The following is a 26,946-nucleotide window of genomic DNA, read 5'->3' as shown; positions in this document are numbered from 1 at the left end:
AAGAATTCCAGGAAAACACAATCAAACAGTTGAAGGAATTAAAAATGGAAATAGAAGCAATCAAGAAAGAACACATGGAAACAACCCTGGATATAGAAAACCAAAAGAAGAGACAAGGAGCTGTAGATACGAGCTTCACCAACAGAATACAAGAGATAGAAGAGAGAATCTCAGGAGGAGAAGATTCCATAGAAATCATCGACTCAACTGTCAAAGATAATGTAAAGCAGAAAAAGCTACTGGTCCAAAACATACAGGAAATCCAGGACTCAATGAGAAGATCAAACCTAAGGATAATAGGTTTGGAAGAGAGTGAAGATTCCTAGCTCAAAGGACCAGTAAATATCTTCAACAAAATCATAGAAGAAAACTTCCCTAACCTAAAGAAAGAGATACCCATAAGCATACAAGAAGCCTACAGAACTCCAAATAGATTGGACCAGAAAAGAAATTCCTCCCATCACATAATAGTCAAAACACCAAACGCACAAAATAAAGAAAGAATATTAAAAGCAGTAAGGGAAAAAGGTCAAGTAACATATAAAGGCAGACCTATCAGAAACACACCAGACTTTTTGCCAGAAACTATGAAGGCCAGAAGATCCTGGACTGATGTCATTCGGACCCTAAGAGAACACAAATGCCAGCCCAGGTTACTGTATCCTGCAAAACTCTCAATTAACATAGATGGAGAAACCAAGATATTCCATGACAAAACCAAATTTACACAATATCTTTCTACAAATCCAGCACTACAAAGGATAATAAATGGTAAAGCCCAACATAAGGAGGCAAGCTATACCCTAGAAGAAGCAAGAAACTAATCGTCCTGGCAACAAAACAAAGAGAAGAAAAGCACACAAACATAACCTCACATCCAAATATGAATATAACAGGAAGCAATAATCACTATTCCTTAATATCTCTCAACATCAATGGCCTCAACTCCCCAATAAAAAGACATAGATTAACAAACTGGATACACAACGAGGACCCTGAATTCTGCTGCCTACAGGAAACACACCTCAGAGACAAAAGACAGACACTACCTCAGAATGAGAGCTGGAAAACAACTTTCCAAGGAAATGGTCAGAAGAAGCAAGCTGGAGTAGCCATTCTAATATCAAATAAAATCAATTTTCAACTAAAAGTCATTAAAAAAGATAAGGAAGGACACTTCATATTCATCAAAGAAAAAATGTACCAAGATGAACTCTCAATCCTAGATATCTATGCCCCAAATACAAGAGCACCTACATATGTAAAAGAAACCTTACTAAAGCTCAAAACACACATTGCACCTCACGCAATAATAGTAGGAGATTACAACACCCCACTCTCATCAACGGAAAGATCATCGAAACAGAAATTAAACAGAGATGTAGACAGACTAAGAGAAGTAATGAGCCAAATGGACTTAACAGATATTTATAGAACATTCTATCCTAAAGCAAAAAGATATACCTTCTTCTCAGCTCCTCATGGTACTTTCTCCAAAATTGACCATATAATTGGTCAAAAAAAGGGCCTCAACAGGTACAGAAAGATAGAAATAATCCCATGCGTGCTATCAGACTACCATGGCCTAAAACTGGTCTTCAATAACAATAAGGGAAGAATGACCACATACACGTGGAAATTGAACAATGCTCTACTCAATGATAACCTGGTCAAGGAAGAAATAAAGTAAGAAATTAAAGACTTTTTAGAATTTAATGAAAATGAAGGTACAACATACCCAAACTTATGAGACACAATGAAAGCTGTGCTAAGAGGAAAACTCATAGCCTGGAGTGCCTGCAGAAAGAAACAGGAAAGAGCATATGTCACCAGCTTGACAGCACACCTAAAAGCTCTAGAACAAAAAGAAGCAAATACACCCAGGAGGAGTAGAAGGCAGGAAATAATCAAACTCAGAGCTGAAATCAACCAAGTAAAAACAAAAAGGACCATAGAAAGAATCAACAGAACCAAAAGTTGGTTCTTTGAGAAAATCAACAAGATAGATTAAACCCTTAGCCAGACTAACAAGAGCACACAGAGAGTGTGTCCAAATTAACAAAATCAGAAATGAAAAGGGAATCATAACTACAGATTCAGAGGAAATTCAAAAATTTCAACAAAACTTGAAAATCTGCAGGAAATGGACAATTTCCTAGACAGATACCAGGTACCGAAGTTAAATCAGGAACAGATAACCCAGTTAAACAACCCCATAACTCATAAGGAAATAGAAGTAGTCATTAAAGGTCTCCCAACCAAAAAGAGCCCAGGTCCAGATGGGTTTAGTGCAGAATTCTATCAGACCTTCATAGAAGACCTCATACCAATATTATCCAAACTATTCCACAAAATTGAAACAGATGGAGCACTACCGAATTCCTTCTATGAAGCCACAATTACTCTTATACCTAAACCACACAAAGACCCAACAAAAAAAGAGAACTTCAGACCAATTTCCCTTATGAATATCGACGCAAAAATACTCAATAAAATTCTGGCAAACCGAATCCAAGAGCAGGCTTCATCTCAGGCATGCAGGGATGGTTTAATATACGGAAAACCATCAACGTGATCCATTATATAAACAAACAGAAAGAACAAAACAACATGATCATTTCATTAGATGCTGAGAAAGCATTTGACAAAATTCAATACCCCTTCATGATAAAAGTCCTGGAAAGAATAGGAATTCAAGGCCCATACCTAAACATAGTAAAAGCCATATACAGCAAACCAGTTGCTAACATTAAAATAAATGGAGAGGAACTTGAAGCAATCCCACTAAAATCAAGGACTAGACAAAGCTGCCCACTCTCTCCCTACTTATTCAATATAGGTCTTGAAGTTCTAGCCAGAGCAATCAGACAACAAAAGGAGGTCAAGTGGATACAGATCAGAAAAGAAGAAGTCAAAATATCACTATTTGCAGATGATATGATAGTATATTTAAGTGATCCCAAAAGTTCCACCAGAGAACTACTAAAGCTGATAAACAACTTCAGCAAAGTGGCTGGGTATAAAATTAACTCAAATAAATCAGTAGCCTTCCTCTACACAAAAGAGAAACAAGCCGAGAAAGAAATTAGGGAAACGACACCCTTCATAATAGACCCAAATAATATAAAGTACCTCGGTGTGACTTTAACCAAGCAAGTAAAAGATCTGTACAATAAGAACTTCAAGACTCTGAAGAAAGAAATTGAAGAAGACCTCAGAAGATGGAAAGATCTCCCATGCTCATGGACTGGCAGGATTAATATAGTAAAAATGGCCATTTTACCAAAAGCGACCTACAGATTCAATGCAATCCCCATCAAAATACCAATCCAATTCCTCAAAGAGTTAGACAGAACAATTTGCAAATTCATCTGGAATAACAAAAAACCCAGGATAGCTAAAACTATCCTCAACAATAAAAGGACTTCAGGGGGAATCACTATCCCTGAACTCAAGCAGTATTATAGAGCAATAGTGATAAAAACTGCATGGTATTGGTACAGAGACAGACAGATAGACCAGTCAAACAGAATTGAAGACCCAGAAATGAACCCACACACCTATGGGCACTTGACTTTTGACAAAGGAGCCAAAACCATCAAATGGAAAAATGATAGCATTTCCAGCAAATGGTGCTGGTTCAACTGAAGGTCAACATGTAGAAGAATGCAGATCGATCCATGCTTATCACCCTGTACAAAGCTTAAGTCCAAATGGATCAGGGACCTCCACATCAAACCAGATACACTCAAACTAATACAAGAAAAACTGGGGAAGCATCTGGAACACATGGGCACTGGAAAAAATTTCCTGAACAAAACACCAATGGCTTATGCTCTAAGATCAAGAATCGACAAATGGGATCTCATAAAACTGCAAAGCTTCTGTAAGGCAAAGGACACTGTGGTTAGGACAAAATGGCAACCAACAGATTGGGAAAGATCTTTACCAATCCTACAACAGATAGAGGCCTTATATCCAAAATATACAAGAACTCAAGAAGTTAGACCACAGGGAGACAAATAACCCTATTAAAAATGGGCTTCAGAGCTAAACAAAGAATTCACAGCTGAGGAATGCCGAATGGCTGAGAAACACCTAAAGAAATGTTCAACATCTTTAGTCATAAGGGAAATGCAAATCAAAACAACCCTGAGATTCCACCTCACACCAGTCAGAATGGCTAAGGTCAAAAACTCAGGGGACAGCAAATGCTGGCAAGGATGCTGAGAAAGAGGAACACTCCTCCATTGTTGGTGGGATTGCAGACTGGTACAACCATTCTGGAAATCAGTCTGGAGGTTCCTCAGAAAATTGGACATTGAACTACCTGAGGATCCAGCTATACCTCTCTTGGGCATATACCCAAAAGATGCCCCAACATATAAAAAAGACACATGCTCCACTATGTTCATAGCAGCCTTATTTATAATAGCCAGAAGCTGGAAAGAACCCAGATGCCCTTCAACAGAAGAATGGATACAGAAAATGTGGTACATCTACACAATGGAATACTACTCAGCTATCAAAAACAATGACTTTATGAAGTTCGTAGGCAAATGGTTGGAACTGGAAAATATCATCTTGAGTGAGGTAACCTAATCACAGAAAAACACACATGGTATACACTCATTGATAGGTGGCTATTAGCCCAAATGCTTGAATTACCCTAGATGCCTAGAACAAATGAAACTCAAGACGGATGATCAAAATGTGAATGAGTCACTCCTTCTTTAAAAGGGGAACAAGAATACCCTTGGCAGGGAATAGAGAGGAAAAGATTAAAACAGAGACTGAGGGAACACCCATTCAGAGTCTGCCCCACATGTGGCCCATACATATACAGCCACCCTATTAGACAAGATGGATGAAGCAAAGAAGTGCAGGCTGACAGGAGCCGGATGTATGTCTCTCCTAGAGACACAGCCAGAATACAGTAAATACATAGGCGAATGCCAGCAGCAAACCACTGAACTGAGAATAGTACCCCTGTTGAAGGAATCAGAGAAAGAACTGGAAGAGCTCAAAGGGGCTCGTGACCCGTTATGAACAACAACGCCAAGCAACCAGAGCTTCCAGGGACTAAGCCACTACCTAAAGACTATACATGGACTGACCCTGGACTCTGACCTCATAGGAAGTAATGAATATCCTAGTAAGAGCACCAGTGGAAGGGGAAGCCCTGGGTCCTGCTAAGACTGAACCCCCAGTGAACTAGATGGTTGGGGGAGAGGGCGGCAATGGGGGGAGGATTGGGAGGGGAACACCCATAAACAAGGGGAGGGGAAGCGATTAGGGGGATGTTTGCCCAGAAACCGGGAAAGGGAATAACACTTGAAATGTAAATAAGAAATACTCAATTTAATAAAAAAATAAATAAATAAATAAAAATCACAGCAAAAAAAAAAAAAAAAAAGAATACACCTCCCTCTATAAGGCCACACCGTCTAATGGTGCCACTTCCCATGGGCCAAGGATATTCAAACCACCACATTTAGCAGTAATAAACTAAAGGGGGAATGTGGTATTTCAGTTTATGTTGACAATGTACCATGAGCAGATGAAAAGGACAGTGGCACATCCATGTGTCACCGCAGGCACTGCCCATCTCTTTAGATTGGGAACGTTTAAAATCCTCTCCTAGCTATCCTGAAATTCAATTAATTGTTGTCAAAAAGAGTTATGCTACTGTGCCTTAGGGCATGACAAGCTATCCCTCCTGTCTAGAAACATCCCCATGTCTGTTTGCTAACCCATCCCCTTAAGCTGTAAACAGATGGTTATGTAAGAAGGGAGAGAGAGAGAGAAAGAGAGAGAGAGAGAGAGAGAGAGAGAGAGGGATAATAGATGCAGGAAGGTTGATTATTGATTGATAGATATAGATTAATAAATTTATGATAGGGGTAGTAATAGCTAGATACAGGTAAATACAGAAAAGAGATGAAAGAACGATGATAGATAAATGATAGGTGGCAGAGAGATATATGATAGATTATATATAAATGATTATAAATGATACATGATAGATAAATAAAAGATAGACCAATGAAAACCAATAGATAGATAGACAGACATAAAGACATAAATGAGAGAATAGATATATAGATATATATATATATAGATATATAAATATATACGATAGATGGGTATAGTATAATAGATGACAAACAGATGATTGATATAAGATATACAGACAGATGATGATAATGATAAATGACAGATAAGATAGATAGATGGTGAATAGGTAAATGAAAGATAGATGATATACTCATAAATAAATGATAGATAGCAGACATTGACAGACATCACACTGTGCCCTAATAGCCCAGTCTGAATATCACACTGAACTTTGATTGGCATTGGTGTAGGCTATTTCAATACACATCCCTCCCTCCTATTCAGCACAAAAAATACAAACTTTTGAGCCAGTCTTGTCTTCAGTGCTGAATTTAAGCCAAGAACTGTCACATTTTTCATAGTAAAATTGACCCAGGGGACATAGGACGAGAGCTTCCATAGTCACTTCCCAAGAGATAGAAAGAAGTTGTGTTTCTCTCCAAATACTTTCAAAAGGTGAAGCTAAGGTGTGTGTGTGGGGTGGGTGGGTGGGTGTGTATGGTGAGCACTGAAGACTGTTTATGATTATGCACATAACACATCCACCATGTACATATATGTATACAAGTATATAGAATGCATGGGTTTATCACACAAACCAGCATGAATTGTATACTCAGGAGTGCATCTATGCACACATGAGTGTGTCTTGAACACGAATACATCTACCTGGCATGTGTAAAGATATACATGATTACATGGGGTGCACTGTGTATACATGGTTGCATGAGCCAAATATGTGTATGGATAAACATGGCTACATTAACTGTAAATTTGTTCACTTACACACAAGAACAAGAGGAGAACAGGCTAGTTATAAGAGTAGAAGGGGGGCTGGGGATTTAGCTCAGTGGTAGAGCACTTACCTAGGAAGCGCAAGGCCCTGGGTTCGGTCACCAGCTCCAACAAAAAGAACCAAAAAAAAAAAAAGAGTCGAAGGGAAGTCCTAGGGGAGTGGGTTGAAGCTGTAAGTGGAATAAAGACTTCAGAATCTCTGAGTCTTGTGGATCCACAATCTCTAGATGCCTAGTCTCCTATGTGTTTGAGAATCTAGGCTCCTAAAACACTGCCCCACATCTCTGCTAAGGCCTGTGAAATTCTTTGTCTGACTGCATGGAGTCTCTGGAGAGGAAACAGCAAGTGAGAGAAGACAGAAGAAGGCAGAGCCCTGTGGGTCTTGCTGGAATTCTGCCTCATTCCCAACCCCTGTGGCTCCTCACATTGGCCAGCTGACTGAGAAGCCCTAGATCTGGTGCAACAAGATGTCTCAACTGGTAAACATAATTGTTACTAAGCCTGATTATCTGAGTTTGATTCTCAAAATGTACGTGGAAGAAAAAAAAAAGAACCAACAATCACTAATTGTCTTCTACCATATGTAGTCCACCAGAACACAGACGCATACATGCATACACACACACAAACACACACACACACACACACACTCACACACACACAGAGAGAGAGAGAGAGAGACACAGACAGACAGACAGACAGACAGACAGACACAGACACAGACACAGACACAGACACAGACACACACAATGACTGTAATAAAAACACAGTTTAAAACAAAGCCACATACATAGGAAGCATGTCTGTCAGGATAGTGGTGACCAGGTGGGAGGCAGAGGAAAGAGAGTGGGGGCATGTAAAGGGTGCAGACGAATGTAGATGCTGGTCCCCATTTGAGCTCTTTTCTACACACAGCACTTAACGTCTCAGAGAATTCAAAAGTTGAATTAGTGAGCAATTGATGACCTCCACTTTTAATCTTCAAGAGCGAATGAGTAAAACAGGGATCTTTAAAGTCTCAACTGAGATCTCAGTATTCTGTACCACTAAGAACATCTCCCCAAAATTCAGCTTTTTGCTGCTTGCTGGCTTAATGCATTGCCCTCAGTTCACCTGGTCTCCTTCTGCTTTTGTCATCTCCATTTCTCTCCCCCCACCTCTCCCATGTATTCCGTTATCATCCTCATTCTTCCACACTTTCTCTTAATTATTAGGAGTATTTTCCTTTTATAAGGAAAATGATCTATAAGTTAAAGGTGTTAAAAAAACTTTCCTGAAATCTAGATAAGGACAATATTGAAGGTAATCTTTTGGAAAAAGAGAAATGACATTGGATGCCAGAAAAGAATGACGGAGGAAAATCTGTCAGGGACATGTCAATCATTCTGCAACATCTTCAGAGCATTCGAGTCACTCCTCATCCTACACAGAAGGTCCCCAGTGCTCTATCAGTGCCTGCCACATGACAGGTATGAGAAGAGTTCATGAGGCATGAGGACTTCATGGAGACAGCTCCAGTATATGCCCATGTTGCTAGTGGTATAGGAAGATGAGAAAGCATAGAAGCCCACAGTTTCCCATGTCCTGGACTTCCTTACCCTTACTTCTAGTGAGCAAAGACATTCACTGGCCAATGCTTCATTGGGCTGTGATCCCTGAGGACAAGATGCTGAGTTCCTGGCCTATAAGATTCTTCATTTTAGTAGATATCGGGCTGTGTTCCTCATCAGCTTCAATTACTGCGTGAATGTTAGTGAAGAAACAGCCAATCACCTTTAATTGCAGTGGGGGTTGGGCCTATTAGATTTATTGGCCAGGGGAAGGGGAGTGGGTGCTTATACACATTTTCTGTTTTCAGTCCTTAACCAAGTGAGTGTGTCATATTTCAATGACAAGTCCACCACGAGGAGCCTGGTATCACAGGCAGGGTTAATTAGGATGTTACATGTAGCCAAGTTGTGCAGCCATGTAGCTATGGCAATACACCAAGTGCTCAGCCCTGAGGACCTGCCCTGCCTCCTTTCTCTATTCCTCTCTCACCTTGACACTCTACACTCAGTTCACTTACGGTTCCATGGTAGGTTGAGACTGAAGGACACAAGAGTATAAAGAGGAAAGAGGATGGGAGAGAAAGCCACTGCGCTTAGCAGGATGATTCACCCTGATGCCCTTTTGAGTCCCAAACCCATTCACTGAGCTCCATTTCCACAGTGGACCTCTGAGGTGTTCAGATCACATCTGACACCTACAAAAAGCTATTTTGTTTAGGAGAGGAACCCTGCACCCCCATCTTGTGGCAACTCTATTTTGTGACCATTCATATCATATCAAATACACTGATGTCTACTGCCTCAGGAATCCCCATCACATGAGTCCTACCACTCCAGAAGGAACCAGAAATATACACACATGAAAGCTCCCCAGTAGCCAGTAGCCGAAGGACACCTTCTTGATAAATGAGAAGGGGGATGTCTCCAAGACCATTCCAAGCAAATTGGCCATGCACGGGGAAGGCTGGCTCAGCATTCCAGAAAATACCATCATCTCAAAGACAAATGTGCGAGGCTGCAGATATCAGAATGCCTTTTATGGTCTTTGTGATTTCTTCACATAAGTCATTTCTGGGTCATTTTTTCTTAGACAGTGATGGCTTCTACACTCATCTCCTCAAGCTGCCAAGGCAATTTGGCAGCACTAAATACACGTCCCAAGAGTAGATGGCTCTCTTCAGCCTGAGGACAGAAAGGGAACACATATTTCATGTGACTTTTAGGTACTGTAGGCTAACAGTCCTGAAAGACCCTACAGCGATGCAAATGGAGCATTGCAAGAGTTCGACCTGCTGTAATGCCACTGAAAAGGTTCCTCCAAGTGAGCAGTAACCTCCAAACTGTAACTAGCTCTCAGAAATGGCGTGTTGAGAAAAATGTACAAATTTTCCTATGGGGCAGTTTAATTTGAATCTTTCAAGTCTATCTAAATTCACAGGATCCTACTGTTTACCAAACAAGATGTCCTTGTCCTGAAAAAGAAAGTGAAATCCTTGTATTCAGAACTCATGATTCTTAGGAAGGCAGAAGCATTTCCAGGCAGTTCTAGAAGGAGCAGGAAGATAGAGGATGTATGTGGGTAAAGCAGGTCCCCGGAAGAATTAGAACCAGGGAAGAAACTTGGTTACTTCGATGTCTGAGTTTTTATATAAGCCCCTTGACTCTCCTTCTATGACTCTTCCGAAGGCCAGAGGCAGAGGCTTCCTGAAGAACCCGTTGCAGGAAACTATCTAATACAGGATGTGCCAGCCTCTCCAACACATCTGCATGTGGTGGAGGAGGGTCAGGAGGCCAGAGGTTTATGAATCAAATATCATCCTCATGGGTCTCAGTCAGAGGCTAAGAGATGGCAAGGATAAAACAGAGTTCCCACACAGCCGAATCTCAGAGAAGCACCTGCATTATAACCCAGCTAGAAAAAGCATCCTCTCCTCAACAGACTTCATGAGTGAAGAAGTCCACCATACCTTGGAAGGCACAGTGGGAGTGAGACATATTGAGATGGTGGGACTGAAAATAGTTCTCATAGGCCCATACAGAGTTACACTATTAGGAGGTACGGTCTTGGAATGGGTATTGCCTTGGTGGATAAAATGTGTCATTGAGGGTGGGATTTGAGGTTTCAGAAGTTCAAGCCAAGCCTAGTGGCTCCTATTCTTTTCATGTTACCTGCTTATCTAATGTAGAATTCCCAGCTCATTTTCCAGCACTCTGCCTGCATGCTATCATGCTTCTTGCCATGACGATAATAATAGACTAAACCTCTAAACTGTAAGCCAGCCCCATTAAATGCTTTCCTTTATAAGGTGCTGTGGTCAGGGAGTGTCTTCAGAGCAATGGAAATAGTAACTGAGACACAAGCTGATGACCTTTCTACTGGGGCAGGTATCCAGTGAAGATTCTACCATCCATAAGCATGGAACTTGCCTTCTCCTTACTTCTTAGGTTGGAAAGTTGACACATGAGTTCATGTGCTCAAGAAATAATAACCTGGATCCAAGTTTGTTTTTGCCCTAGAATTCATCTCTTCAGTGTGTGATTGATCAGCCAATGGACCTATGTGTACAAAGACTCTGTGGTAAATATTTTCTCCTTAGCTTCTATCTACACGATGCAAAACCTTCCAATATTTGGATTTATCTTTCACTTTGTGTTATTTATAATTGAATAACTCCCAAGGTAGACATAAGAAAGGAGGGAAAGGAAGAGAACACAGCCTTTGTAAGGCATACAGAGCATATATTCACACACACACACACACACACACACACACACACATATATGTATATATATGTATATATATATATATATATATATATATATATATATATATAGAGAGAGAGAGAGAGAGAGAGAGACCTATGAGAGCCATTCATAAATTTAGAAGACATTATAAAAGATGCAAATGTTACTGTTGGCAAAGTGGTCAGTATATAGCTTATGACCAGCTAACAGAGGTACCCTGGGCCCAGTTTAAAAACACCTCTTGAGCAGCCCATGTGGTATATTCTTCCCTTCCAAATCATCTTGTTACTCCACCCCTATGGCTCCAAATCCAGTCACTGGAGCTTAAGGCCTACAAAAATGAGAAGCCCAGAGAAAACATCAGACAACAGGACAGAACCATATCCCTGAAGCACATTCTGGATTAGGCTGTTCAGTCTGGGCTCTGAATTCAAAACCACCTGGAATGGAAACCATTGCTCCCTGGGGTTTGAGAGGTCTGTGTGGAAGTTCCTTACTCTGTAGATATTGGTACTATGTAGGTCAAGCTGACAAAGCTATACACAGTACGAAAGAGAGTGACAATCCACATTTAGGTATTTCTGCCTGTTGGCCCCTTGTTCATTCCAGTCCTACACCCTCTTCACTGGAGTTAGAATGTATTAAACTGCCTGATCTGAGTTTTAGGAAATCCCACATGAAGTTGGTGTCACTCATCAGATGCTTATGTTGCAATGCAGACCCAAACCCTTCTTGTTCCACGGGGTAGCCTGGCTGTTCAGTGGCTGTGAAGAGAAATACAAACTGTTTTCTTCATCAGATCACATCCTCAACTGTATTTTGGAGTTCTGTTGCCAAGAAAGTGGATTCCTCAGTAGATTTTTTTCAGGTCTGAGCACAGTATGGTGCCTTACATCTCTCTCTACTCTTTATCACTTGCTCTATATCAACTCAACAATGTGTCTTCCTATTATAGCCTCTCCTTAATTTTATATTAGCTGTACAACATTCTTAAAAATGGTATCTTAAGTGAACTGATATATTTAACTAAGAAGGCCAAGTCAATTTGAGAAGAGGGGTACAGTAGTTAGAAGTGGCCACAGGCAAGTTGGGTCTATGGTTATTAAAATCTTACTCTGCTGTTGGGTGTATAACTGATGATCCTAAGTTTTACCCAAAAGACAGGATCCTGGCTTTCACACATACCCATCCTCTGCCCTGCATTTTCCAGGGGTGTCTTCTTCATTTCCCGTCTTTAAGGCAAGCTATCATTATCACTTGTAACATTAAAACAAGATGCAAGGCCAGAAAATCACTCGGCTTCTGGATCTCCTGTTCGTCTGTTGTACCTCCACCCACTCTGGCCACCTTTGGTATCCCTGGGACGCCAGCCACACAGAGCCCTGGAGGATCTCTTTCAAAGTCTTCAAAACAGCATCTCTCACACAGTGGTCCTTCCCTAGTTGCAGTTTATTTCTTATTTTCCAAGGTTGATGAGGTACTTAAGGACTCAGCTTATTTCTGTGGAGGAACTATGGAAGTGTCTATAGAAGAAGGACACTTTGGCCCCAGAACCTCTCCCTAGAAATGGCTCAATATGATGACTTGCCCGTCCTTATTTTCTTTTCCTTATATAATAGACAGAACATGGCCATCGTGGATCACACATGTATGTCTTTGTGTGGGGGAATGTATGTGTGTGTTGTTGTATTTAAGAATTTTCATATCCTGGAGTTATGATAGCTCTAACTGTATTTTCCATGGTGAGTACAATCCAACATATATGCATCCTCCCCCTTATAGCGTTCTCTCCTCTGTTCAGTAGGCCACCTGGAACCTACAAAGCCAGCAAAACCACAGTGGACACCACCAGAGGAAGAAATAGATTCCTCCTCCCCAGCATCACTGTTTCTGACTCCCCCACCAGCATGCCCCTGTCTTCTATGTGCTCTATTGCTTTGGCTTTTCCATGTGACTAAGGTATGGTACCACTTTCCCTTTGTCTGGCTAGGCATTAGTAACTTCCCAGGCATCAAAGCTGTAAATCCTTTGCCTATCTACATTGTTGTCCATTCCAGGAGAACGATGGATTCTTCCTTTCAAATTTTCATTAAAATCTGCCGAGAGCAAAATATCTAATATGCTGATTCCTTCAATGAGAGATAGGTGGCTCAGTGCCAGTTCACAAAGACAGCTCTTATTCAACATAGCATAGGTCCCTAGGTAGAAAGCTAGTCTCCAGAAGACATCAATATTAATCCAAGACATTGTCACTTGACATTGTGAGGGCATGAATATCTCAGGTATTATATAAGGAGGCACCATCCCTGTTTATCATGGAGCACATGGTTAGTTCCAATTCTTGGTAAACCCTTATCAAATATTCAATATATAATAATGCATGTTGGAAATCAAATATACACCCACTTACCCATATGTGTGCATATATGCGCCTATGCATGCACACACACACACACACACACACACACACACACACACACACACAGAGCGAGAGTGAGAGCGAGAGAGAGAGAGAGAGAGAGTGAGGGAGGGAGAGGGAGAGAAACAGAGAAAGAGTGAGAGACAGAGAACAGTGTAGAAGAGCGCATGGTTCTCTACAAATCTGCCAAATCAATACTTTCCTATCTGCCCTCCTTCTTGCCCTGTGGATAGGGAGCCTCTGCAGCATCCCTAATACAGTTCAGGAAGTCGGGTTACAGGAGCACACAACACAATTCAAGAGTGACTTGAACTCATTCACCTCCTATGGGTTAAATATAATAGATATCTAGACCACTCCTCCCTCCCTCGCTCTGCTCCCCTCTCTATGTCACCAAATGAACTGAATGGTGGTAAAACAACTGTTATACTGTATATCCAAGTGTTTATTCTGAAAAGTCCACTCCCCTTCCGGGTATCCTAGAAGTTGACATCTCATGCTTCCTTTAGCCTCCAAGAGAATTAGCATTCCTGAATAGCACTAGGCAAGTTTCATTGACTATTATTCTTATATAGCACATGAATGAACATCTAAAAGAGTTAGGCCCAATCTGAAAAAAAGGGCTCTATAATTTCTACTTCACCTCATTCTTATATCTGAATAACCAAGAAACAGATTCTACTGTGCATTCCCACTGAGGTTGTTCTCAGACCATGGTTTCTAATGAAGTTGACAGAATTGAATAACCAGTTCATTAGCTGTCCTTTGCATTTCTAAGTTAGATTAATTCATGCTTAAATGATAGTCTATACACACACACACATACACACACACACACACACACACACACACACACACACTCACTCACAAATCACATGCTTTTATGAACACTGAAAGATAGAGAAGATTTGAGAATCTCCTCACTCTTAAGTCCATTGACCAGCCATTGACTGCTGAATTACACCTGAAACACTCTCAATGTGCCCTTTGTTAGAGATACAGAAAGCTTCCCCAGGGCAAGGAGGACAACATGGGACCTCTTTAAACAGCCCTTAAAGTTGTACTGTCATTCTTCAGAGGAGCAGTCATCTTCAGCAAATGCTTTTCTTAGGCTTGTTTAGTTTCTTAGCAACTGCGAGTTTCCAGAAAGCTATAGGCTTGCCTCCTAGGGAGGCCACAGAAAAGTGTTGAGTCCTTCAATTACTCTCTAATCCTGAAGACACTTTGGAGCATGGAAGGGGCATTTCTGTTGCAAATTCAAAAGCAGATTTTCAAGTCTGCAGACTACTGTACTGGCTTGCTTCTCTGCACAGAGAATGCTGAGCCAGGTCCCACTCTTTCTTCAGTGTTCCTGCTAGTTAACCGAGTATTAATGAAACCATTTGCTGACACAGACACTGGCTAGTGCAATAAGACATGGCTTGGCTTTGGAACAATAAGGACAGAGTTTTATTTTCTGAGTTCTACTTCCAATCTCAGAGTGAAAATGGATGAAAAAAAGAGGGGAAGCTTTTCCAGTCCCAGGGCTTCCCGGGTCTATTAGCTTTGCCTATTTTCTTAATTCTACTCTGTAAGGTACTTTTTTTTTTGCAAGTAAGTTGACTATTTTATTGATAAAACCAATTGGAAAAACAGACTGGATGCTGCTTAATGACAGCACAGCAGTAGCTTTACCTTCTTGTTATTAAGACAATCAATGTCGTATGTGAATGGTCTGGGCATCATGGATACAGGAAGTCATCTATGGGTATCCTCACAGTAGCTCTCTCGCACAGAATAATGATGCTTCTGAAAAATTACCCATGGATCAACATCTGCATCCCTTATCAACATTTATTGCTCCCTCATAATGTGTAAATATGTAACCCCTCTAAAATGAAAGTGAATGATTTAATAAGTAATTACCAAATGCTCACTGTGAACCCCATGCTTGGTTCCAAACTGAGAAAGTGAGGATGAATGATAAAGCTGCTGTCCTATTTATTGAGGTTACCCCCTTGTTAGGGGAGAAAACATGCACCCATGCTTCTTAAATTTATAAACAAACACATGCACACACATATATATGTGTGTGTATATATATATATGTATATATATATTTTTAAGTTTTTATGTATGTGTATATATATATATATATATATATATATATATACTGGTCACTTGTGGTCACTATATGAACTTAGAGAGTACATGGACAGTAAAGAAGGAAAATGAAGGGTCATTCTCGGGTGGCATGAGGGACAGGGCCCTGTGGATCAGCTAGAGTATACAGGATTGGCCTCATGGGGTCAGATATGAAACCACATCTCTTAGCTGTGTTGGGAGAATGGGGAGGGAACATCCTGGGGAGTGCAGAGGCCCTGAAGGAATAAACAAGATTACCTAGCACACAAAGATTTGCTTGTGTGCTCTGCCCCTACCTGATAAGTACAACTGAATTCTTCCTCATGAGGAATTAAAATGGGAAAACATAAAAAGAATCAACACAGAAACACATTGGGACAGGAACAAAATTGTGCCTGTTTATACAGAGCCAGAGCCCTAAGCTAGGCTCAGGGGCTCTGGATTATAAAGCCAATACTGAGGGGCTAAAATAAGAGGATTGCTAGAAGTTAAAGGCCATCCAGCAATGTACAAAGAGACTGACTCGAAAAAAAAGCAAAACAGAAACTGAGCCCAGTCTATGCCTCTCCAGTATTCACTCCGTGAATGGAGAGAAAGGAATGGTGTCACATGGACATCTTGGACAATCAAACATTAGGACCACAGGGACTTTGTGGTGAACATAGCTGCATTTCTCTCATACCCTATAACTTAGAAATAATTCTGAGATAGATTTAGTGGAAAATCATTGCTCACTTAAAGAACGCTGGACTCATTCCCTGGCTGATAGACTATGGGTTCTTTAAAGAGGTTTAGAGGGAAGAGAGTTCCATCACAACACTGTAGTTATTCTGGATAGCAGCACTAAAATGCTGCATGGGAAGGAAGATGGCCTTCTAGGGACACAGAAGTGAGCAACATCTCATGGAGAGCGGAACTAACCCATTTCTCCTTCTCACTGGTCAAGTCAGTTTTCTTTTTCTTTTTTTTTTTTTTTTTTCAGAGCTGGGGACCGAACCCAGGGCCTTGCACTTGCTAGGCAAGCGCTCTACAACTGAGCTAAATCCCCAACCCCATCAGTTTTCTTTTATGTGCTTCAGTTATGTGTCTTTCCTTCTATCAATGGCAACAGATCCCATCTGATATCAGCAACTTCATAAAGAGCAGTTACAAAATAAAATGAAGAATTAATGTTACACCATGAGAGTAAAATAGCGCTTACATATAGGAACAAAAATCATTAGCAGAGCATAGATATGTTCCCATCTGTCGTAAATGACATGCTTCACCTTTGGGTCATAACTTTACTCTGCTATCCTCCACACTTCTTTTGTTATATAGTTTTTTTAACCCTAACAGTCGTTAATCCCTTCCCTGACCAGCAGTGGCTAACTTAATTGGCTTAACACAGTACTAATGAGGCTGTGATCACATATCCCTAGGGATAGGCTTGTTAGCTTCAGTTTAATCCAATTCAACAGAAAATAAAAGTGTCTACCATGACTTGGGCACAGCAATAAAAGATAAAATCAATAAGGCCTGTCCCCTTTCCTTCGGGACCTCATGATTTAACAAGACAATAGGAACAGAACACAAATAAATGTCATAGGCATGGGGCGGCTGTGGAGGCTGGCAGAGTAGGCTTCAGAGAGCTAGGGCACCAAAACTTTGAGACAGAGAGGAGCTAGCTGAGTAAGGAGGGAGGATAGTGGCTTGCACAAAGATATCTTCCATCCTAAGAAAAGCATGGTGGGATTTCCAATTCTATTACTGAAAACTCTGTCTCCACATGTGTTTTCTCCATTCTGCATGTAGCAAGAGCCAAGTGCACAGGGGCTGTGGGCATTACTATAAGACAAAAACATGGAACTCTAAAATTAAAGCAGGAAACAGAAACTGCTGGCTATTCTGGACTATGAACTCAGAAATCTGGTTCTGGGTAGCACAGATTGGTGTCTAGAGGAGTTCCCTCAGTGAAACACAATGAAAAGGAAGGGACAGTGGAACTGATGAGGAACCATGGGCTGGGCACATTCAGGAAGTTTTCTCCATTTAGTATCACCTCTAGTTCTTATGATATTATCTAAAATATAAATTAGGAGCAATATTCAGAAAGAACCTGCCCCATTGTGCTTAGGAACAGGAAGCCCTGGTTCAAGTGGAAGTCCCAACAGTGTATGCTTTCAGTACCTGTCCCATCCAATACCTGAGGATGTTTGTTGCTTAGAATACTGGTCTGAAGGTAGGACCTCCTCCTTACCTAGGTGCTTTGTGAAACTTGTACCCTATGGGGCCCAGGGATCCATCAAGGTCACTATGTAAAAGAAAATGTAGCCATTGCAGTCATCCTTGTAACAAATAATCAACATCAACAGAGGTTTGCCTTCAATAGGCTCTAACTTCGAGTCTTAGAACATAACCAGGACAGCAATGCTTAATGTTTAGATTCTACTTGTAAGGAGTGGGATATACCTAAGTGGTGGAGCACTGGCCTTGCCTAAGGCCCAAAGTATCACTCAATCTCTGTTACAGTTAAAAAAGAAGAAAAAGAAAACCATGCACAGAGAGAGAGTGTGTGGTCACAGGCACATATGATCTCAGCACTTGGAAGGCTGAGGCAGGAGAATATCTACAAGTTCAAAGCCAACCCGGGCTTTGCACTGAGACACCATCTCAAAAAGGAAACACCAAAAACCAGTGTCTACTCTGTTAGATGCACGTTAAGTTAATTTATTTCAAGAGAATCAATTCACTGAGCCAGCATAGGTAGCTCACACACATACCAGAGGCTGAGGCAGGGAGATGTGAGTTTGAGGCCAGTCTGGACTTGACATCAAGACCTAGACCCAAAGTTAAAAATTAAACAAGTAAATTAGAAAAAACAACAAACAATGGTACTTAGGTGCTAAGGATGTTGCTGTGATGAGGTATTTGCCTAGCATTTGCAGAGTTCTAAGTTCTAGCCCTGAACTGGGGAAAGAGTATAGAGCGCTGATGGTTGTGGGCAGCACAGTTGGTAGAATGTTTGCATAGAAAGCATGAAATTCTGGGTCCAGTTCCCAGCACTGAAAAGAAAATTCTCTTTAAAGGGGGGGGGTGATTGTATTGATGAACATACAAGAGTTATATCTGCAGAGGATGGTAACTAGACAGACAGTAGAGGTCAGGATCCCTCCACAACACAATATCCTTCCCACATTGGTATCCAAGTTTCTATCAATCTTACCCACAATTCTTCAGTTTTAATGAATATACTTGGTCTTTTAGACAGTGGTCAGTGGTAACAAATACTTCGGAAACTATTCTCCCATAAACTTAATTCTGGAAGGAAAGCTTTGTGTTAGGCTCCATTAGCTTTGAATAATTTATTGATAACACTGAGATTAATATTTAGATTGCCTTAGGAAAACTACAAAGGTTTCCAAAGAAACAATAATAACTCACACAAAACTAGATGATAGATATTTTGCTAACTTAATAAACTGAACCCTCTTCAAAGAAAAAGGAGTCCCAAACTACATATAATTATAGTGCCTGCTATAATAAAGTCCAGCTCATCTTGACCACATTGGGAATTTATTTGGATAATGTAATAGTCATTAGTATTGACTATAAGAATTTAGAAAGAACTGAACTTATTTCCACTAAAAGCAGTGCTAAAAAGAAAAATATCCCCTCTGTGTTGTGGACATCAGCAGTGTAGTAAACCTGCAGACCAGCTGCTTTCGTGCCTCATTTCAAGACTTAGGCACTCTTACAGGGCAGGGTGGATCAGACTGTGCATGAACACACCTGAGTTCTGCAGCCCCATGGAAAATAGAGAGCAAGTATCATCAATAAGATCAGGTCATGTGCATCTGATGCCAGTGGTCACTGCACAATGACAACTACTGGGGCAGATGACTTTCAATTCAATCCTACCCAACTCTGCTTACAATGCTTGGAACCACACCTCTGAATAGTATCTTTCCTCCCATGGGCTGTAGAGATGCAGTTTGTGTGCCTAGGCATCTCTTTTCATGGTGTGACCCACTGATCCTTGAATAAAGACCCTTTCAGAGGCTATGTAAAAATCAGTTCTTGTAAATCAACATAAAGACTTAATAGAAGCTTTCCACTGTGTTCCCAGATGGTGAATGCAGTGTTCAAGCAAGGACCGTGTACCCTCACACAGAAAAGGCCAAGGCCACCTAAGAGAGTTCCCTGTAAAGCAAGAATGGTTTTGAATTTCACTGTATATATCTTGTAAATCCACAGTGCCTCTCCAGTGTGCTTTGGAATTTCAGAAGTGTTAGTCATGGGGACAAAGGACCTGTATGATTGACATCTGAACCAACTGGCTGTTTGTCTCTCCACTGAGTACCTACTTATCTAGATGGCAGGCAAACTTTGATTGATAAGATTATACTTTCTATCATAAATTTTCATTAAAATGTATCTTTAACTTCAAAGAAAACATTATATTTTGTTGTCAATGATGAAATAAAGTTGTCTAACAAAAATTGAGAAATTCGTAGGCCCTATTTATCACCACGAGTTTGACAGATCCCCTGTGCTTAAAGAGGTTTCTAAGGGGACACTTTAGTATTAATGAGTGTGATTTTAGAGTGGAGAATGTTACTGAAAACTGGAACGGGGGGCAGAGGTGGTGGTTGGTACAGCACTATATGGGAATGCACAAGCCACTATTTTAATCTTAGCACTGGAAACAAAATGTTTTTACAGTAAAAAGAAAACCATACATTCTTTTCAAGGTAACTTGAAAGGAATGCTTACTAGGGATGAACATAGTCTTAACAATAAATTTGTAGTAATAAATTGACAATTGTCTGTGTCTGAGTGTTCTGCCTGCATGCATGGGCACCAGGGAGAGAGATATACACACTATAGAAGGCAGCATAAAGAATGGGGACAGAAAAGGCTGAGGAAGAATGACTTTAGACCACTGACCTCCTCAATTCTAGACATGAGACAAAAGAACAACAGACAAAGTCCATGGTTCAAATGGTGAGCAGAGGGTAATGGGACGAAAAGAACAAGCAAACTAATGATGGCCAAATCTATGAAACTGAAGTTTAAAAAAATGCAAAGAAAAACCGGCAAAAGCAGCATTATTGTCGTTTCCTAGAGAATCAATAATACTGGGCATCAGATCAATAAATCAAAAGAGAAAATGTGAATGTAAGGAATCTGAGCTGTGACTTGACTATTGATTTAAAAGACTCAGAAACAGAATTAACCCACATACCTATGCCTTGAAGAATAGATTGTAGAAATGTGGTACAGGGGCTGGAAAGATGGCTCAGTGGTTAAGAACACTAGTTGATCTCAGAGAAATCATGGGTTAAGCTCCCAGCACTCACAGGGTAACACACTACCCTTGTTAACTCCATTTCCAGGGGTATCTGACACTGTCTGACTTCTGAGGACAACTGACATGAACATGTTACAAATATATACATGTGAGCAACATGCTCATACATAAAAAATAAGTCTAATATTTTAAATATGGTATGTACACATAGTGAAATTTTATTTAACCATGAAGAACAGAATTATGAAATGTGCAGAAAAATGGATATCCCTGGATATAATTATATTAAGCAAAATAACTCTGAAAAATCTGTATGTTCTCTCTCTCTCTCTCTCTCTCTCTCTCTCTCTCTCTCTCTCTCTCTCTCTCTCGTGTGTGTGTGTGTGTGTGTGTGTGCATAAAAAGAATGGCTCATGTAACATGAAAACTGAATTCATGTGGGATAGAGGGCACAGGAAGCTGTTAGAGAACAGATGCAGGCAGAGATAGGACGTGCAAAATAAAATAGATTATAATTTAAAATTCCATAATAAAATCTAATATGCTACCTTAAAAACAAAAATCATTCATTATGGAAATGCTAACTAGGTGCACTTTTAAAACTCAAAGTTAAGAGTGTAGAAAGTACAATGAAAAGTCTTGTGTCAGTAAGCTTGTTAACTTGAATGAAAACTGGAAATCCTTGGCAAGATAAAAGTTATAAACAGGTAATGAAAGGAGATATGTACGTGAAGGGGATGGCAAGTCACTGGCTAAAGGTGTTTCCTGAGAAAAGTCCTCTCCTGGTATTTTCATCAGTGAATCCCCTGAGCACATCAGGAAAAGCCATTGCCAACCTTGTATGTACAAACTGTTTTAGAATATTCTAGAGGGAAGATTTCCCAATTAATTTATAAGATAAACATGTCTGAAACAGTGTGACAATACAAAGTCCTTATAGGATTGTACATCAGGAAACTGTGTGTAAGATGTATGTGAACTTTTAGGAAGTGAAATCTACCAGCACAGAAGCAAGGCGGTACCATGTCAGGTGGTGACAGTCCACAGGAAGATGCTTGCTTGGCATGCAGAGACTTTCTTCTCTAACACCAGAAATGGACAAGATGTTGTAAAAATCCAACACTTCTTGGCCATATCAATGTTATCACTGAATCGGAGACTGCTACATTGGAAATGTATCAATCCAAAACATTAACAATTTAAGCATGTAATCTGAAATCATCTCTGTAGATGTAGAAAATAGATTTCAAAAATCTTACATCCATTTGTGTTAAATCCAAACAAATACAAACCAGATTACTACATCAATCCAGTGAAGGTCACCATAAAAAACCTTATAGCTGATACCACACTCATGAACAACATCAGAATTTCTTTCTCCTCATCTTGGGAATAAATAAGCCATAGATAACACTAGTACCTAACCAACCTTGCAATAAGGTTCTAGGCTGCCTATTCAGTCAAGTCAAAGTAATCCTCCTACATTAGAAAGCAAAAGTTACATCTTTTCTCCTTGAAGAATTGCCTAGCAATAACGTCTCAGGAAACCTCAAAAATAAAATCAAAACACTCTTTAAATTTTCTTTCCAGAAAATTCCAAGTAGTTATAGCCTTGGCTATTGCATGCTTGAAGAACACAGAGACTCAGAAAAAGTTGAGATAATAACAGAGAAGACTGTAGATGTCTTCAAAAGCAGATTAAGTCTGCTTTCCATTGCCTCATGTTAGGCAGTTAATATCACAACATAAAACATGGTCTAGCTGTGAGAGTCCAACACTTTAAAAGTTTAAGGTCATTTTAAAAATCCAAAGTCTCTTAACTATGACTATATATATATATATATAGTTTCTTTGTCTAAGAGAGAAAACAAGACACAGTTACAAGTTACAGTCTGATTCAACAAAAGCAAACTCCACAGCATAAAGAGTGCAATGTGAAGCATCTGGGACTTAGTAGTGATCTAATGAGCATGGGCCCATTCACTCTCCTCCATTTCTGTCCTCCACAACAGGCACAGCCTATCTTGCAATCTCAGGTTGGCTTCACTATACACCTTGTGCTTGAGGTAGTCTCATGGTTATGTCATCTCCCTTTTGCTGAATTCTCGACTGCAATGGAGGGTGCACCTTTATCATTGGTCTTTCTGACCACTAATCAGTGAGATGCTGACCTCACCGTAAAGTGCCAAGCCTCAACTGTACACCATAACTCCTTCATGCCTTTAAGGCAGTACCATGTGGGGCATATTATCTTGCAGGTTGCTGTGTCATCACTCTCTGGACCATAGCTTCTTTGTGCTGACCCAAAAGAAATACTTCTGAGAAGATTTTTACCTCAAACATGGTGGCCTCTGGCTATTCACAGGTGATTCTTCAGCATCCGCTGACTGGCATCTATAGCTTAGCATCTATAACCTCAATAGAATACAGGTTTCATCTTCACAAGTTGCTAATACAAACTACCTAACAGCCCTAACAGAATCGTTGCTTCCCTCTGAAGCACCACAAGCCAGAACCCAATTGTCTGTGTCTCCATGGACAGCCCTATATTTTGAACTTTCACTATATCTCCTTACTCTCTGAGCTCATTAATCTTCCCAGGCCAAAATTCAAATCCTTTTCATAAATCTCCTTATACTGGCTAGTTTTATGTCAACTTGATATAAGCTAGAGTATTCTGAAAGGAGGGAATCTCAATTGAGAACATGCCTCTATAAAATCTAGCTGTGGGGTATTTTTAAAATTAGTGTTTGATGGAGGAGGGCCCAGTCCCATGGTGGGTGGTGCCATTCCTAGGCTAGTGGTCCTGAGTGAAATGAAGAAGGCAGGCTGAGCAGGCTATGGGGAACAAGCTAGTAAGCTTCTGACTCTAGGTTCCTGCCTTCCTTGACTTCCTGTCCCGAGTTCCCCCAATGATGAACTGTGATGTAGAAGTATAAACCAAATAAACCCTTTCCTCCCCAACTTGTATTTTTGGCAACCTTTTATTACAGATAGAGAAACACTAAGACACTCTCCCAAGCAGCATGGTCGAGTCTAGCAAATAACCCCACTCTTTCTGTTCTATCTGCCCTAATTCTCTTTCCATTGCTGTGATTAAACACTGAACAAAAAGAAGGGATGGGATGGGATGGTAAGGAACGTGTGTTTGGTTTACAGGTTGTAGTACACTATCATGCGGGTATGTCAGGGCAGGACTTTGAGGCAGGTACTGGAAGCAGGAACTGAAGCAGAAGCCATGGAAGAGTGCTACTTACTTGCTTGCTTCCCATGATGCTCAGCCTAGTTTGTTCCTTTCTTCCTACCTTCCTTCCTTCCTTCCTTCCTTCCTTCCTCCCTCCCTCCCTCCCATCCTTCCTTCCTTCTCTCTCTCTCATCTCTCTCTCTCTTATCAAGTTATTTATTTGCTTCTTATCCCTATTGCAGCTCCCCCTCCCTCCTTTTCTCCCAGTCCCTCCCTCTCACCCTCCCCGACCATCCACCCTTTCCCCCTTCTCCTCAGAAAAGGAGAGGCCTCTCATGGATTCTAAACAGCCTTTTCACATCAGGTTGCAGTAAGACTAGGTGGATCTTCTAGTGAGGCTAAGACAAGGCAGCCTAGTTGAGGAAAGGATCCAAAGGCAGGCAATGTATACAGCCCAGCACCATCCCTAGTGAGCTGGCCCCTCCACCATCAATTATTGATGGAGAAAATGCCCTCAGATCTACCTACAGGCAAAGTTTATGAAAACAATCGCTCGATGGAGATGGAGATTCCTTCATCCCATGCTACTCTAACATGTCAAGCGTACAACAACAGCAACAGCAAAATAAAACAGCAAACAAAAGTAAACTAAAACAACATTAAATTAAAAGTAACCAAGTCACCATCTTTGGCTAAGTATCTAAGCCTCTGACCTTTAAACTATTAATCTTGGAGCCTGAAATTTAAAATGGAGCGTTTGGAGGTGCTTTTGTCACACCTGTATTTTGTTTCCCTTTTTCCTACAAAAAACCACGGTGGATGCTTTGATTTAGTATGTGTGGATTTTGATGGTTAAATCCAAGAGCTTGTTATAGGTGTGAGAACCCAATACAGCTGCCTTCTTTAAAGGTAGGAGCTAGGAGGTGGTTTCGGTTAAGTGAATCATAGGGCAGATCAGGGTAAGGATCTTAATGTTTCCTTAAAGAGAGTGGGGGAGGAAGAAGTGGAGTGGGAGGGGAGAGGGAGAGGAGGAGGGAAAGGGACTCAAGCATTTTCATTCAACAAGGCTCCCAATCTCTCATTCAATATCCTGATTCACTTTGTGACTTTGCTACACGTGGCCCCTCGACCTTAGATTTTCCAGTCCAGCATCTTAAATAAAACTCTTCTTAAAAACTCACTCTGTCTACCACTCTGTGTAAGTGGTGACAGGGACATGAGGGATAGCAGTGACTTCGTGACAGCCATCCCACCGACAAGTGTCACGATTCCTCCTCTTCTTTAATGGGATTGCTGCTGTGTCCAGCTCTTTGAACCTCCACCCCTTCCCTCTGCATGGCTAGCACAGCCTTTCAGCTCACATCAGTAGCTTTAATTCTGTCTATCTCTCAAACAAATGAGCAGATTATAAGGGAGGAAAACTCCTTTCTTGTGCCCTTCACTCTTGATTTTCTTCAGATTAATCTTGTTTACAAGATGCTCATGTAGAGTGACAAACATAAAGTTTCTGAACTGAGAGACAGAAAGAAATCCAAAGCCCTGGAGCGGTTGTAATCCCAACTGCATCAAGGTATAGCACACGAGAGGGAGGGGTCTCCAGCTCTTCATAATTTTAAAATGACTGGCAGCATCTTAGAAGTAAAAGTCACTGAAGGCCAACAATATTTGTCACCTTAAAATATTGAGGCAATAATCATGAAGCTATAATAAAATTTCTGTGTTCTTTATTTTTCAGCATTAGAATATCAAGTGACACAGATTTAAATAAAAGAAAATCCGAAGACAATTTTTTCACATACTTTTCAGAGACAAAGTTTTAGCTGAGCTCAGTTTCTGAAGCTATTAATGTTAGGTGCCTGGAAATTATCCCCACAATTTGTCTAGAGTCTTGCACATACTGCAGCTTTTAATTATTGACAAGTTATTTCTTTCCATCCATAGTGCAAATGAGTTAAAAATGACATCCCAGGCATAAATGTTGAAAAATAACTCGTTTTCCTTTGTTTTGTTTCCTACCTGAAGTCAGAGCCTGCTCTTCTGCCATTGTCTGGAATTCCAGGATCTGGACACATGTCAGAGACCAGAGACACACCTCCTTGGGTCACTACAACAGAGAGACATGTTGTCAGAAGGTTGCGAAGGCATCAAGGAAACACCCAGAAAAGTTATGCAAGACACACTTGGCGCTTCCGTGATCATGACTCAGAGGGGATTCTCTTATATCGAAGACAGCTCAGCTACATTAAAGTGAGTCTTTGCTCTTGAAAATCAAAGATACCTTTGCCCATGAAAGGAGGTCGACGTTCTTTGGTTTAGTTCTTCCCTCTATTGAAGAGGTGAAAATTTAATTAGAAGCTCATTTGTTCTTGATGATTGCCCTTGAGTTGGGTCAGTTTATAGACTAGGGAAAAGGTCATTGCCTACAAAGAAGGCAGCTTTGTCTACTCCCCATGGATCACAGTGTAGGGGATAATCACTAAGATCTACAAAATAGATAGCTTAATAGATTTAATTCAATTTTAAATGCTGAATGTGCTTTACATTGTACTGAAACTGGAATGTGCCCTTTGTATAGGTGTGCAGTTTCCTTTCTGAGTCTCTCAAGCCTCCTATTGGGTTTCTAACATCAAAAAGCAGTCTCTTAGGACCATGCATGTACTGGATAGAGTGGACGGATGGTAATCTAACATTCATCTTATCCTACATAAACTATTTCTTC

At 40.6% G+C, this 26,946-nt stretch overlaps 1 protein-coding gene across 2 annotated transcripts in view; it reads right to left on the bottom strand.

Moving 5' to 3' along the window:
• Csmd1 (CUB and Sushi multiple domains 1) overlaps positions 1-26,946 on the bottom strand; it is a 1,600,162-nt gene that overhangs the window by 449,493 nt on the left and 1,123,723 nt on the right. For both annotated transcript variants that reach the window (XM_039094737.2, NM_001037327.2), the window contains exon 8: positions 26,244-26,331. In XM_039094737.2, the coding sequence (XP_038950665.1) occupies positions 26,244-26,331 (88 nt within the window). The remainder of the gene's footprint in view (positions 1-26,243; positions 26,332-26,946) is intronic.

This window comes from Rattus norvegicus, chromosome 16 (assembly GCF_036323735.1).
Source record: "Rattus norvegicus strain BN/NHsdMcwi chromosome 16, GRCr8, whole genome shotgun sequence".
Classification (NCBI taxonomy): domain Eukaryota; kingdom Metazoa; phylum Chordata; class Mammalia; order Rodentia; family Muridae; genus Rattus; species Rattus norvegicus.
The sequence above is the reverse complement of the archived record's forward strand: the minus strand, read 5'-3'. Positions and strand labels throughout refer to the sequence as shown.